Source organism: Cherax quadricarinatus, chromosome 20, assembly GCF_038502225.1.
Source record: "Cherax quadricarinatus isolate ZL_2023a chromosome 20, ASM3850222v1, whole genome shotgun sequence".
Classification (NCBI taxonomy): Eukaryota; Metazoa; Arthropoda; class Malacostraca; order Decapoda; family Parastacidae; genus Cherax; species Cherax quadricarinatus.
Window position 1 is genome coordinate 9,610,992 of NC_091311.1, and position 14,807 is coordinate 9,625,798.

General features: G+C 38.4%; 1 protein-coding gene across 2 annotated transcripts in view; it reads left to right on the forward strand.

Annotated features, from left to right (window-relative positions):
- Nucleotides 1-14,807, forward strand: part of nAChRbeta2 (nicotinic acetylcholine receptor beta2) — a 1,855,029-nt gene that overhangs the window by 1,609,398 nt on the left and 230,824 nt on the right. For both annotated transcript variants that reach the window (XM_070086879.1, XM_070086880.1), the window contains exon 9: nt 3,673-3,840. In XM_070086879.1, the coding sequence (XP_069942980.1) occupies nt 3,673-3,840 (168 nt within the window). The remainder of the gene's footprint in view (nt 1-3,672; nt 3,841-14,807) is intronic.

Sequence of the window (14,807 nt, forward strand, 5' to 3'; positions counted from 1 at the left end):
GAGATCTACCATGAAGGTAGTCACTGAGGAGACATAGCGTAGAGCCTGCAGTTCCTAGAGTTTGCGGTTTTGCTAAGAGGCCCTGCTGCCATACCCGGTCGAAAGCGCCAGCAATGTCCAGTGCTACCACACATGTGACTTTTGATTCATCCAGTGACTGGTGCCACTTAGTGGAGAGATTTAACAACAGATCAGCAGCAGAGTAACCTTTCCTGAAGCCATGTTGACGATCACAAAGTAGTGAGTGGTAGCCAAAAAACTGTCATTTGTCTTGAGATCATTGTCTCAAGGATCTTGCCAGTGATTGACAGCAGTGGCATTGGTCTGTAGTTGCTCTCTCTGTCTCTGTCTCTCTCTGTCTCTCTATCTCTCTGTCTCCCTGTCTCTCTCTGTCTCTCTGTCTCTCTGTCTCTCTGTTTCTGTCTCTGTCTCTGTCTCTGTCTCTGTCTCTGTCTCTGTCTCTGTCTCTGTCTGTCTGTCTGTCTGTCTGTCTGTCTCTCTCTCTCTCTCTCTCTCTCTCTCTCTCTCTCTCTCTCTCTCTCTCTCTCTATCTATCTATCTATCTCTGCAGTTGAAATCATCATCGCTGTTTTCATTTGGTATTGCATGTTATACTGCGTGGGATGATGGGTGGTGGTAAAAGGTGAGTGGTGGGATGGAGAGTGCAGCCAATACTTCCAGGTGGAAGGTTGGGCACAGTGAAGAGTTCGCCTGAGGGGCTCTGTAGTTAGTTAGCATTTGCAATGGCCTGACGTGGTGCCCAACGTACTTTCTGTTGACCTCTGATTTTTTTTTAAATTCATTGACCTATTGTAACATTGCAAAGTTAACTTTTTTCCATTTCCTAGTGGTTTGTAATGCGCGGCCGCGCGCGCACACACACACACACACACACACACACACACACACACACACACACACACACACACACACACACACACACACACACACACACACACACACACACACACACACACACACACACACACACACACCGTAACTGAAGATAACAAAGAGGGAGGGGAGGGTCGACTGCATTTTCTTAGACTGCGAGAAGGCCTTCGAAACAGTTTCTCTCAAGAGATTAGTGCAGAAGCAAGAGGATCAGGCATGTATAACAGGAAGGGCACTGCAATGGATCAGAGAATACCTGACAGGGAGACCAGCGAATCATGGTACGTGATGAGGTATCATAGTGGGCGCCTGTGACGAACGGGGTCCCACAGGGGTCAGTCCGAGGACTACTGCTATTCTTGGTATTTGTGAATGACATGACGGAAGGGATAGACTCAGAAGTGTAATTATTTGCAGATGATGTGAAGTTACTAGGAAGAATTAAATCAGATTCGCACCAGACATGTCTACAAAGAGACCTGGACAGGCTGGACGAATGGTCCAGCAACTGGCTCCTGGAATTTAACCCCGCCAAATGCAAAGTCATGAAGATCGGGGAAGGGCAAAGAAGATCGCAGACAGAGTATAGGCTAGGTGACCAAAGATTGCAAACCTCACTCAAGGAGAAAGAACTGGGGGTGAGTATAACACCGAGCACGTCGCCGGAAGCCCACATTAACCAAATAACTGTTCCGGTATATGGGCGCCTGGCAAACCTGAGAATAGCGTTCCGATACCTCAGTAAGGAATCATTCAAGACTCTATACACTGTGTACGTCAGGGCCATACTGGAGCACGCTGCACCATTTTGGAACCCACAGCTGGTCAATCACGTCAAGAAATTAGAGAAAGTGCAAAGGTTTGCAACTAGGCTGGTTCCAGAGCTAAGGGGAATGTCCTACGAAGAAAGGTTAAGGGAAATTGGTCTGACGACACTGGAGGACAGGAGGGTCAGTGGTGACATGATAACGACGTACAAAATATTGCGTGGAATAGATAAGGTGGACAGAGACAGGTTGTTCCAGAGATGGGACTCAGAAGCAAGGGGTCACAATTGGAAGTTGATGACTCAGATGAGCCAAAGGGATCTTAGGAAGTATTTCTTCAGCCAGAGTTGTTAGGAAGCGTAATAGTCTGGCAAGTGATGTAGTGGAGGCAGGAACCATATATAGTTTTAAGACGAGGTATGATAAAGCTCATGGAGCAGGGAGAGGGAGGACCCAGTAGTGGTCAGTGAAGAGGCGGAGCCAGTAGCTGAGTCTCGACCCGTGCAACCACAATTAAGTGTACACACACACACACACACACACACACACACACACACACACACACACACACACACACACACACACACACACACACACACACACACACACACACACACACACACACACAGACTCAGAAGTGTCCCTGTTCGCAGATGATGTGAAGTTAATGAGAATTAAATCAGATGAGGATCAGGCAGGACTTCAAAGAGACCTGGACAGACTAGACTCCTGGTCGAGCAACTGGCTTCTCGAATTCAACCCTGCCAAATGCAAAGTCATGAAGACTGGGGAAGGGCACAGAAGACCGCAGACGGACTATAGGCTAGGTGGCCAAAGACTGCAAACCTCGCTCAAGGAGAAAGATCTTGGGGTGAGTATAACACCGAACACGTCTCCGGAAGCACACATAATCCAGATAACTGCTGCAGCATATGGGCGCCTGGCAAACCTGAGAACAGCGTTCCGATACCTTAGTAAGGAATCGTTCAAGAGACTGTACACCGTGTACGTCAGGCCCATACTGGAGTATGCAGCACCTGTTTGGAACCCGCACTTGATCAAGCACGTCAAGAAATTAGAGAAAGTGCAAAAGTTTGCGACAAGGTTAGTTCCAGAGGTAAGGGGAATCTCCTATGAAGAAAGGTTAGGGGAAATCGGCCTGACGACACTGGAGCACAGGAGGGTCAGGGGAGACATGATAACGACATATAAAATCATGCGCGGAATAGACAAGGTGGATAAAGACTGGATGTTCCAGAGAAGGGACACAGAAACAAGAGGTCACAATTGGAAGTTGAAGAGTCAGATGAGTCAAAGGGATGTTAGGAAGTATTTCTTCAGTCATAGAGTTGTCAGGCAGTGGAATAGCCTAGAAAGTGACGTAGTGGAGGGGGGAACCATACATAGTTTTAAGACGAGGTTTGATGAAGCTCATGGAGCAGGGGGAGAGAGGACCCAGTAGCAATCAGTGAAGAGACGGGGCCAGGAGCTAAGACTCAACCCCTGCAACCACAAATAGGTGAGTTCAAATAGGTGAGTAGACACACACACACACACACACACACACAATCGCAGACAAGCGATCTTAATAATGCAAGACAAACTACAGGGGAAGGAAATCCTTAGCTAAATATCTTTCACACGTCTTCTTGCGTCATCAGGAGCTATGAAATGTTGCAAGAGAAGCAACAGGTGGAATGATAGAAAGTCTTCTCAGAGTAAGGTAGCTTAGTGATGTCATTTCTGAGAGGAACAAGTTAACGTCACTATGCTACCTTACTCTGAGAAAACTTCCCCTCATTCCCCTTGTTGCTACTCTTGCAACATTGCATAGCTCCTGATGACGCACAGAGACGTGTGAAAAATTTTGAGCTGGAAATTTCCATCCCCTGTAGTTTGTGTAATATATATACTGATATTACACACACCATTGCTGCCAACACCATCACTGTCACCATTACAACCCCATTTCTTCCTGGCTGCACTACAGTTGTCTCTCTATTTACCACAGGTCGCCCTCTACACACAAGATGTCACCGTGGGTGAGGAGAGTGTTCATTAACATGATGCCTCGTCTGCTGCTGATGCGGCGGCCCCAGTACGACCCTCGGGACAGACACGACAAGGCGACGGTAGCCGAGCAAGAATACTTTGACCCGCTCGGCGACGGCGAAATCTGGTCAGTGAGAGAGAGTTTTATGTGAGGTGAGGGGCAGGAGGGAAAATTATTAGATTTATTGTTAGTAAAGATGTATTTTGGGGCTGGTATGTTTGAGAGAAGGTAATGAGATAGTACATTTAAAGAATAAATTAAGAACATCTTAACTATAGTTAAACGATAATGTAGCTGTTGTTAATGGACAGTTGATATCAGTTACAATGGTTGGCAGAAGCGTAAGACACACTTTCACATTCACTACATTCATCTGCTAATTTCAAGGCTAATTAATCTATCTCTGGGAAGAAGACCTTGGAAGATATTTTTTTTTCAGATTAATAAAAATCGTAATAATATGAATGGAAATATTTACCACTATTTCTCAATTTAATTGGAAGGTTTAGACTTTTCGGCTCATTATGAAAAATTATAAAGTCACAAGCGCTAGATAGGACTGTAGAGAGAACCAGAAATTTGATCTAGTTGCGAGACAGGTGGAAAACAGATCAGGTGAACATGTGAAGAAAAAAGAGAAGACGGATCGGGTGAAGTGGGAAAGAAGCAACTAAAATCAGGCCAAATCACACGTGTTCTGAGGAAAAGAGCATTCGAGTGCTCACTAGGACTCACTAAGACTCATACTTGGGGTGTTGTGTATACGTGTCGATTCAACAAAACAGTGTCTGTTAGCCTTAAAAAATGATAATAGTTTTGGCGAAGAACCAGCCTAGTATCTGCACATTTATCTTGTGTCCCTTAAGCCTGTCTTAAAGGGAGTAGCCAATTTATTCTTCTAGTATCTTACTCGATGTTATTCATCACAGTGTGGTTTCTATATGATTTCTTTCGGGGTGCCGTCTACTTTAAAATTTTTGGTATTGTTGCTATTATTTCTCTCCTTTTCCCTGTATCTAATCATTTTTATCTAGAATATTTCGACAATGCTCTAGTTTTCACCAATAGTACATAGCCTTTTCTGTAGTTTCAGTGTTTAGATGTATTTGCTCACTAACCACATGGTTCTAGTCACCTCCGTCTCATGTTGACCTAGTCTCGCTCTCTCTGTTAAGTATGAGGTTGAATGGTAGGCTAACTCACTTTTTTTATTTCCTTTATGTCTATGTCCAGCACTCTGTTGTGGACGTGTCGTTTGTTTTTGTTTATTGCAAGTGTATGCAGAGTAGCAAGTACATTCATTATCTTTGCACCTTTGCACAATTTTTCAAGAAATGGTTTCTGTTTTCTTACTTCCTAGACGCCATTTGTAAGTGTGATCCACAATTAAAGACAGGAAAATCTGTTTATTCTTCGCGTCCAACTTGCCTGGGACCGTAAACTTTGTTAAGTCACGATGGTAATATTGGCTTTAACTCCCACATAACGATTACCTTTAAAAAATACTTTCCGAACTGTTTTGCATCTGTAAAACGTAATGCTTTTCATTCATTTCTGGAATAAAAGATTTTATTAATCAGTCCAAAACATTGAAAGAAAGTACATCGCCATGGCACTTCTGTTTACTAGGTTATTCATATACAGCTGTCATTCCTTAAACAGGAAAATGTACATTAAGTATAAAAATACTTCACTGTTTATTATGGTGTAAACACCTCACCACCATCACTATCAATTAATATAATACTCCCAACTTATTGAAGGCCAGATGATGATTGGTTTGTTAGGATTTAGGGATTTCTACAGCAGCATGTCATGAAGGCTGTCAATTACCTATCATCACCAAGAATTAATACAAAGTTATATAACCCAAGAGTTGTGAATCTTTCACTGTTTATAAGCTAAGATCTTCTATTAATCCTCAACCTTGACTAGCTGTGTAACGTTCACAGTCATCCATAGTGACCCTTGCATAGGCAATAGGTTTCAACCCGACTTAGCAACTTTAATCTTTAACATGGACTATGGTAAATTTTTATGCATATACATTGAGAGAAATACCTCTGCATATATACATTCCTCAGGATATCAAGTGGAATACGTAGATATTAAGATATGTTTGAATATTATGTAAATTTAAAAGCTATGCATTTTATGTGTAATAAATATTAAATTTGATGCACTGTAATATTTTGTGGCCTCATGGACAGGGAAAGTCCACTTTACATCAGCAATGTCAGACTAATGTAGTATGTTAGGTATTACCAATAAATTCCACTTGGTGCACAGAAAACCTGTCGTACAACATTTTGGTCTGGGTGGTGCTATGTCAAGTCTAGTCGTGATAAAGCTCTACCCAGAGCGAAACGTCGTGTGTATGGAAGTTTTGTAATAATGCTGGTAGAAATATTGACAATATGTTAGGTAAAATGACGCATGTGCAACTAATGTGATATTTTATTTTAGTAACGTTTCGCTTTCCAAAAGCTTTGTCAAGCCGTTACAGATAATACTGGAACACAGATGTAAATGCATAATCACTGCAGATGGTTAACTGGCCCATGATGACGGTACTAGTGGCAATAGTAGTAATAGTGGTAATAATAGCAGTAGTAGTAGTAGTAGCAGTAGTAGTAATAATAATAGTAGTAATAGCAGTAGTAATAATATTAAGAGGAGTAGTAGTAGTAGTAATAGTAATAGTAGTAGTAGTAGCAGTAATAGTAGAAGTAATAATACTAAGAGTAGTAGTAGTAGTAGTAGTAGTAGTAGTAGTAGTTGCAGGGTTTATTGTTATCAGGAGGATTCTTGCTAATACCTCAGAGATAACGAAGCTGCTCTCCTCTGTTTAATTGTGTTTGAAATGGCGATTAATGATGACTCAAAGCATTTATGTCTGTGGAAATTGGGTTCTTTAATCACAAAGCGGGCGTCGTTAAATTTCATTACGTGGTTGGTGGATTCTGGTATTGTACGCACGCACTGTTCAACTTATCATTCCTACGTGCGTTAGTGTGTTCCATGTATATCATGTTACAACCTCCACAGGGAATAGTGTAAACCCTTCCACTGACTGGTTCATTGTTCTTCATTTTAGTCCTAGTCACGTCTTTTATGAAGGTGCTGGTTGTGATGGCGACTCTAGTGTTGGCTTGCGTGAGTACTTTGGAGAAGTCCAGTGAAACCTGGCTGTAGGAGATTATAAGTTTGTTTGTAGTAGTACTAGTGTGTGAAGAATTGTTGAAATTTAAGAATTTGATGAAAATGGAAGGAAAATGTAGCTCGGTAAAAGTTTCGTGTATATACACTCCTCGAGCACCATAAAGTTAGTTAAACTATAGTCCTTCATTAAGATTTTCAGAGTACGTACGTACACACGCACACATGACCATATATATATATATATATATATATATATATATATATATATATATATATATATATATATATATATATATATATATGTGTGTGTGTGTGTGTGTGTGTGTGTGTGTGTGTGTGTGTGTGTGTGTGTGTGTGTGTGTGTGTGTGTGTGTGTGTGTGTGTGTGTGTTTGTGTGTGTGTGTGTGTGTGTGTGTGTGTGTGTGTGTGTGTGTGTGTGTGTGTGTGTGTGTGTGTGTGTATGTATGTTTGTATGTATAAATGGGGTGCACCTCTGGTGCAAATTGTGGGACCCACAGCCTCGGAGAAGTGGATAAAAAGGCTTCAAGGAAGAATATTTGGATTTCCTCCTGAAGCCACTTGAATATTCCACTTTCCCTACCACCCCATCTTTTCATTCTTTTTTACCAATAGGTATAATTTTTATTACATTATATATATATATATATATATATATATATATATATATATATATATATATATATATATATATATATATATATATATATATACATATATATATATATACATATATATATTATACATATATATATATATATATATATATATATATATATATATATATATATATATATATATATATATATATATATATATATATATATATATATATATATATATATATATCAATAACAACACTGCGACTATCCGGGGGATCGGACCCGTGTTGTTTTAGCACGCCTAATGGTGAGCGCGAATTTACGAGGCTCTAATCCACTGGAACATGCGTCGTACAAAAATCACGCGCCCAGCAGAGCTAGATGTTGTACCATGATCCGAGGACATACGATGGTGTGGGTGCCTCGAAGCAGATTTATTCTACTCCCCGTTTGGTGTACTAGCCTCCACAAGCAGTATATATCGTATTGTAACCACGAGCAAGTGGTATTTAATCAATAACAACAATGCGACTGGCCTGGGGATCGAACCCGTGTTATTTTAGCCCGCCTCATGGTGAGCGAAAATATATATGCATGGTTTAAATAGCAACGCTCTTCTTGCCGAATAAAGCAAGCGAAAATTTGTGTATGCAATAATTTCTCAAAAATTATTCTGAAGCTAACGAAAAAGCTTCATTGTGTTTGTTTATTATTAAATTATTGTAAATTTATCTAAAATATATTTATTTGGATTAGACTAAATTAAGTTGCGCTTATAATAACGTCAGGTTAGCTTCCTAAGTTTCTTTTGGTACAAAATTATTAAATTTTTCATTAAGTTTACGGAAAAAAAATATATTTTTAGCGTATAAGAGTACATTTTAGAAATAACTTAATTTTAAATGAGTTCTTGTTCATTAACCAGTTTTATCTATTCAGCACGACATATATATATATATATATATATATATATATATATATATATATATATATATATATATATATATATATATATATATATATATATATATATATATATATATATATAACCACAGTCAAAATTAATAATTTTGCAAATGCTTTTTCATGATTTCTTACATTATCAAAGATAGTCTTCATATGTGACCTCACATGTGACCTCATATACCACCTTACTGAGCGTGGGAAATACATTTCCATTGTTCTAAAATTTAAAATCATGTTGCATGTCAGGTAAAATTTAAGAAAGAAAATGTGACCACAGCTTATAAACCCCATAAATTTTATATTTTATGAATGAATTTAATTTTTATCATCCCGGACTTATGTTTAAAAAGCTCGATTATATTACAACTTATTCAACCTCTGATCTGCTTGTTACTCTTTGCTCAGCCTTCAGGAAATTAAAGGAGGAGGTTAAAGTCTCTCGTATGAATAAAAAGAGCATTAGATTATTGTCCATTTCTAATACAATTTTTATGTAGCAGGAATCTTTTTTTTTTTTTTGTCCAGGTTGCCTCCGAAAAGTTTATTTCATTTTGTATAGGGGAATCTTACAGACATGGATATCAGCCTTATGGAGGGGGAGGATTCTTATTCAAATAGTTTTTATCAAATTTTTATATAGAACTTTCATTTTGATGATCTTCAGTTGAAAAGGTACATCATTAAATCATTCATATGGCGTATCCTACAATTAGGATATTTCTTACGTTCCAACTAAAATATATACATCACTGACAAGGAAAGAGAAGAATTCATCGTATACTCTAAATGTAGCTTGTCTTCTCTTATTATTCCAGTAACTGCGGTAGCCACGAATAGAGTTTTTCCTCGGTGAGTAGCCAGTGTGATGGACCCTCACGTTGTATCCCCAGTGTGATGGACCCTCACGTTGTATCCCCAGTGTGATGGACCCTCACGTTGTATCCCCAGTGTGATGGACCCTCACGTTGTATCCCCAGTGTGATGGACCCTCACGTTCTATCCCCAGTGTGAGCGGATGAATGTCGCCATTCCTGAGGCAGCAAGCAGGATCGTTTTTCCTTATCCTCGCTAAAATATGTTAAAAGTTTGATTCAAATTTTCTGAAAATTGGCTTATTTTTAATGTCATTATTTATATACGTACTTAAAATTTCCACAGTTAACCCTAAAAATCTTTACGTGAACCCGTTGGAGTCCATAAAAATCGCTGCACTAAGGCCTCCATTCAAGAACATAATAGTAGAATAGTGTAATGGTAGGATAGGCTGTTTTAGTAACAATGAAAAATTAACTGGTAAACAATATTTTAATCATTGGGAAGCTGTTTAAAATAACCGAACTATGAAATAAAGGAGAAATTGTTATAAAAATAACTTGCTGAGTTAAAAAATTATAGATGAATTCTAGTTCAGTAGTAGTCGACACATAACTGGTAGAGACTAACTTAGTAACCGAGCCAAAATAACTTTATTGGGAAAACTTATGTGCTGGAAAGCAAAAAGTGATATATTCTAATTTTGTATTGAGAAAAAATATATATAATGAATGTTAGGTCAACAGAGAATGAGATTATTGATATAAACAAATTTAATATTAAGGGAAAATGATTGGTATTTGCTAACTCGTTTACTGAATAAGTGTTGAATGTATGCTAACCTAGAAACAATTAATAAATAATAATATAATTTAACATAGTCTTAGAAAAAATTATAGCTACCTGTATAGAATATATTAGCTCAATTACTAGCGCACTCAGCTCACACACTGAGGCCCGAAGGTCGATCCCCAGTACTGCTGGAAAACATAAGGACGCGTTTCCATAAGACACCTGTTGTCCATGTTTACCTGGGTGTTAGTCGACTGGTGTGGGTCGCATCCTGGGACAAAATTGACCAAATTTGCCTGAAATCCTCTGCATAACAAGGGGCTTTCTATATAGTAGTGTGCTATTGATGTCAGCTATGGTTTATATGCCTTGTAGATCCACTGGTAGAAATTATTATTATTATTATTATTATTATTATTATTATTATTATTATTATTATTATTATTATTATTATTATTATTATTATTATTATTATTATTATTATTATTATTTGTCACAAGTTTAAGTAAATAACAGGGAAAAATAAACAGAATACATTAATTAGAATCTTTTTAATAAAATTAAAACACAGTAACGTTGAAAAACGTACGTTTAACTAACGTACTGAAGCAGGAGCAGTAAATGATATTATGTAAGTTTAAAAAACGGGCAGATAAAACTGGCATTACCTATTTAAAAAAGAAATTATGGACAAGGTTGGAGGTAAATGAATAGTAACGGCGAGGACACCATTAATAAGGGATAACCTAGACTATGGGAGAAATTAGAGAAGTATTTTAAGTTAGAAAAAAACTAGGAATTGTTGCACTCTTACTGGGTATGAAGAGAGGAGGTGGCACAGGAAGAGGAGGAAGACAAGAAAGGAGTGTTGGAAGAGGAGGAAGTGAAAGAGGAAAGAGTAGGAAGAGAGGGTGCGTGTGGTAGAGGAGGATAGGCATGTGTGGGGGCTGGGAGGATATTGATCTTTAGAGAGAAGTGCAGTGAGCTAAGGCGAGAGAGAGAGAGAGAGAGAGAGAGAGAGGAAGAGAGAGAGAGAGAGAGAGAGAGAGAGAGAGAGAGAGAGAGAGAGAGAGAGAGAGAGAGAGAGAGAGAGAGAGAGAGAGAGAGAGAGAGAGAGAGAGAGAGAGAGAGAGAGAGAGAGAGAGAGAGAGAGAGAGAGAGAGAGAGAGAGAGAGAGAGAGAGAGAGAGAGAGAGAGAGAGAGAGAGAGAGAGAGAGAGAGAGAGAGAGAGAGAGAGAGAGGGAGAGAGAGCGAGAGAGAGAGAGAGAGAGAGAGAGAGAGAGAGAGAGAGAGAGAGAGAGAGCGAGAGAGAGAGAGAGAGAGAGAGAGAGAGAGAGAGAGAGAGAGAGAGAGAGAGAGAGAGAGAGAGAGAGAGAGAGAGAGAGAGAGAGAGAGAGAGACAGACAGACAGACAGAGAGAGAGACAGAGAGAGACAGAGAGGAGAGATAGATAGATAGATAGATAGATAGGAGGAGGGTGGGTAGGGGGGTAAGAACATAAGAAGGAACACTGCAGCAGGCCTACTCTCCCATGCGAGGCAGGTCCAAGTCTTCTACAGGTTTAAGCCATTGGCCCAACCTAGTCAGGTCAGTGGAAAAAGACACTTATGTACAGTTCAGGACATATGTGTCTTTTTCCACATCTTGACGGTATCACCATACCATTTCCTCATAGTCAGGTCAGGTCTATATTCACTGAAGGAAGGAGCACAGCATCAGACTTAGTAGCACAAGCTAGTCAGGTCTAACTCATACCCACTCATGTATTTATCTAACCTACTTTTAAAACTACACAACGTTTTAGCCTGAATAACTGTACTCGGGAGTTTGTTCCACTCATCCACAACTCTATTACCAAACCAGTGCTTTCCTATATCCTTCCCGAATCTGAATTTTTCCAAATTAGAACTATTGCTGAAAGTCCTGCTTTGGCTAGATATTTTAAGCACGCTATTTCCATTCCCTTTATTTATTCCCGTTTTCCGCTTATACACCTCAATCATATCCCCCCTAATTCTATGCCTTTCCAGAGAGTGCAGATTCAGGGCCTCAGTCTATCCTCATAGGGAAGATTTCTGATACATGGGATCAACTTTGTCATTCTCTTTTTTACGTTTTCCAGTGTATTTATATCCATTCTGTAATACGCTGACCAAAACTGTGCAGCATAATCTAAATGAGGCCTAACCAAGGATATATAGAGTTGAAGAACAACCTGAGGACATCTGTTATTTATGCTTCTTGATATGAAGCCAGGGATTCAGTTAGCTTTATTGCGAACAGTTATGCACAGTTGTCTTCGTGTTAAATTACTGCTAACCATAACTCCCAAATCCTTTTTGCAATCAGTAATATTAAGAGCTATATTATTTAGTTTATATGTGGCATGGTTATTTTCCTGTTCAATGTTAAACTGCATCTTCCACTTCTCCGACCATTGCATCACTCTATTCAAATCTTCCTGGAGTGCTCTAACGTCCTCGTCAGAATAAATTCGACAGCCTGTTTTGTGTCATCGGCAAACTTGCTTATGTCGCTATTTATTCTCTCATCTATGTCGTTATGTAGATTGTGAACAACAAGAGGCCCAACACTTACCCCTGTGGAACACCGCTCGTGACGCTTCCCAACACTGAATTCTCCCCATTTATGCAAACTCTCTGCTGCCTATTTGTTAACCACGCCTCTATCCAGGAAAAAAATTCTCCTCCTATTCTGTGTGCCTTAAGTTTCCTCAATAGTCTCTGATGTGGGACTCTATCAAAAGCCTTACTGAAGTCCATATACACAATATCATATTCAATACCATGATCTACTTCCTCAATTACCTTAATGAGAAAAGTTAATATATTCGTAAGACAGGAACGCCCCTTTGTAAAACCGTGCTGAGATTCATTAATCAGATTATGCTCTTCAAGATGACTACGAACTGCCTCGGCAATTATTGATTCTATAAATTTTCCCACTGCGGAGGTAAGGCTTATTGGTCTATAGTTCGATGCTAAGGCTCTATCACCTGCTCTGAAAACAGATAACACATTTGCCATTTTCCACTTGTCTGGCACTATGCTAGTTTGTAGTGATATGTTGAAAAGATTAGCCGAAGGCTTCCTAAGCTCCTCTATATTCCTTTGGAACCCTTGTGTAATGGTCATTAGGGCCTGAGGATTTGTTAGGTTATAATTTATCTATTTGTCTGAGGACCATGTCACTTGTGACCTTTAATCATGAAGAGTTTATTATCATTCAACCACCACTACCACTATTACCTGTTTTCCAGAATATTACGTGTGTACTTGGTAGTGGGAATGAAAGATAAGACCTCGGAGGCTTCTTACTTTATTTGCGAGATCGTGGGTACACAGGCAGTGTTTAATTAAGTTGCCCTGGCCCAGGAGGACCATGGCCAGCGAGGGAGAGAGGAATAGGCCTGTTGACTCTATGATGCCTGGACGCAAAGTGAGGGCGAGGCAGGGTGAAGCGTGTTGAAGTGGCACGCCCACCAGGCTTGCCCTCTGGCGGCAACTATATAAACTAGCCATGCAGGCTTACAGTCTACATTTTGCTCAGCCACCTATCTTGGTTGTCCTGGGGCGTGATTGGCTAAAAAAAAAAAAAAAAACTCGGCCTCTCTCTCACAGGACAGGGCACAGAACACAGAATAAACATATATATATATATATATATATATATATATATATATATATATATATATATATATATATATATATATATATATATATATATATATATATATATATATATATATATATATATATATATATATATATATATATATGCAAAACAACCACTGTGAAAGAGTAGTGATATTCCAAGCGTTTTCGTGACTACTCACTACTCTTTCAAAGTGGTTGTTTTGCAAATTATAAAATCACCTGTTTACTGTGATCTTATTGCATATATATATATATATATATATATATATATATATATATATATATATATATATATATATATATATATATATATATATATATATATATATATACATTTATATATATATATATATATATATATATATATATATATATATATATATATATATATATATATATATATATATATATATATATATATATATATATATATGCAATAAGATCACAGTAAACAGGTGATTTCAGAATATGCAAAACAACCACTCTGAAAGAATAGAGAAATTCCAAGCGCTTTCGTGACTACTCACATTATCAAGGAACTATGAAAGTAAAGCATCCAAGGAAGCTATATAAGGGGTTTGGCCAGCACCTCACTATCAGATCCCACAACGGTTAAACACCTGACGCGCGCCGACCCAACTTGGATAGGTCCTTTGCACAACTCACCCACAAACTATTCTACCCAAGAAAATTTAAAAATTATTATTTGTCCAGTGTGTTATTAAATTCTTCCCAAATTCTATTAATTATAAATGGGTCTAATTTACATAAACCAAAGGAAATATTCATATTATTGTCAAAACTGCTTTTTATGAAAGAAGATTCAATTATATTCCTGTCGACCATGGACTTGCTTGATACTACTTTCTCAACTTTTTGAAAATCAATTGGATGGTTAAAATCTCTTACATGAATAAATAGAGCATTGGAATCTTGTCCAGTTCTAATGCTATATTTATGTTGTTTTAATCTTAGTTCGAGATTTTTACCAGTTTGACCGTAATAAACTTTATCGCAAATTTTACAAGGAATCTTATAGACACATCCATCAGCATTTTGGGAA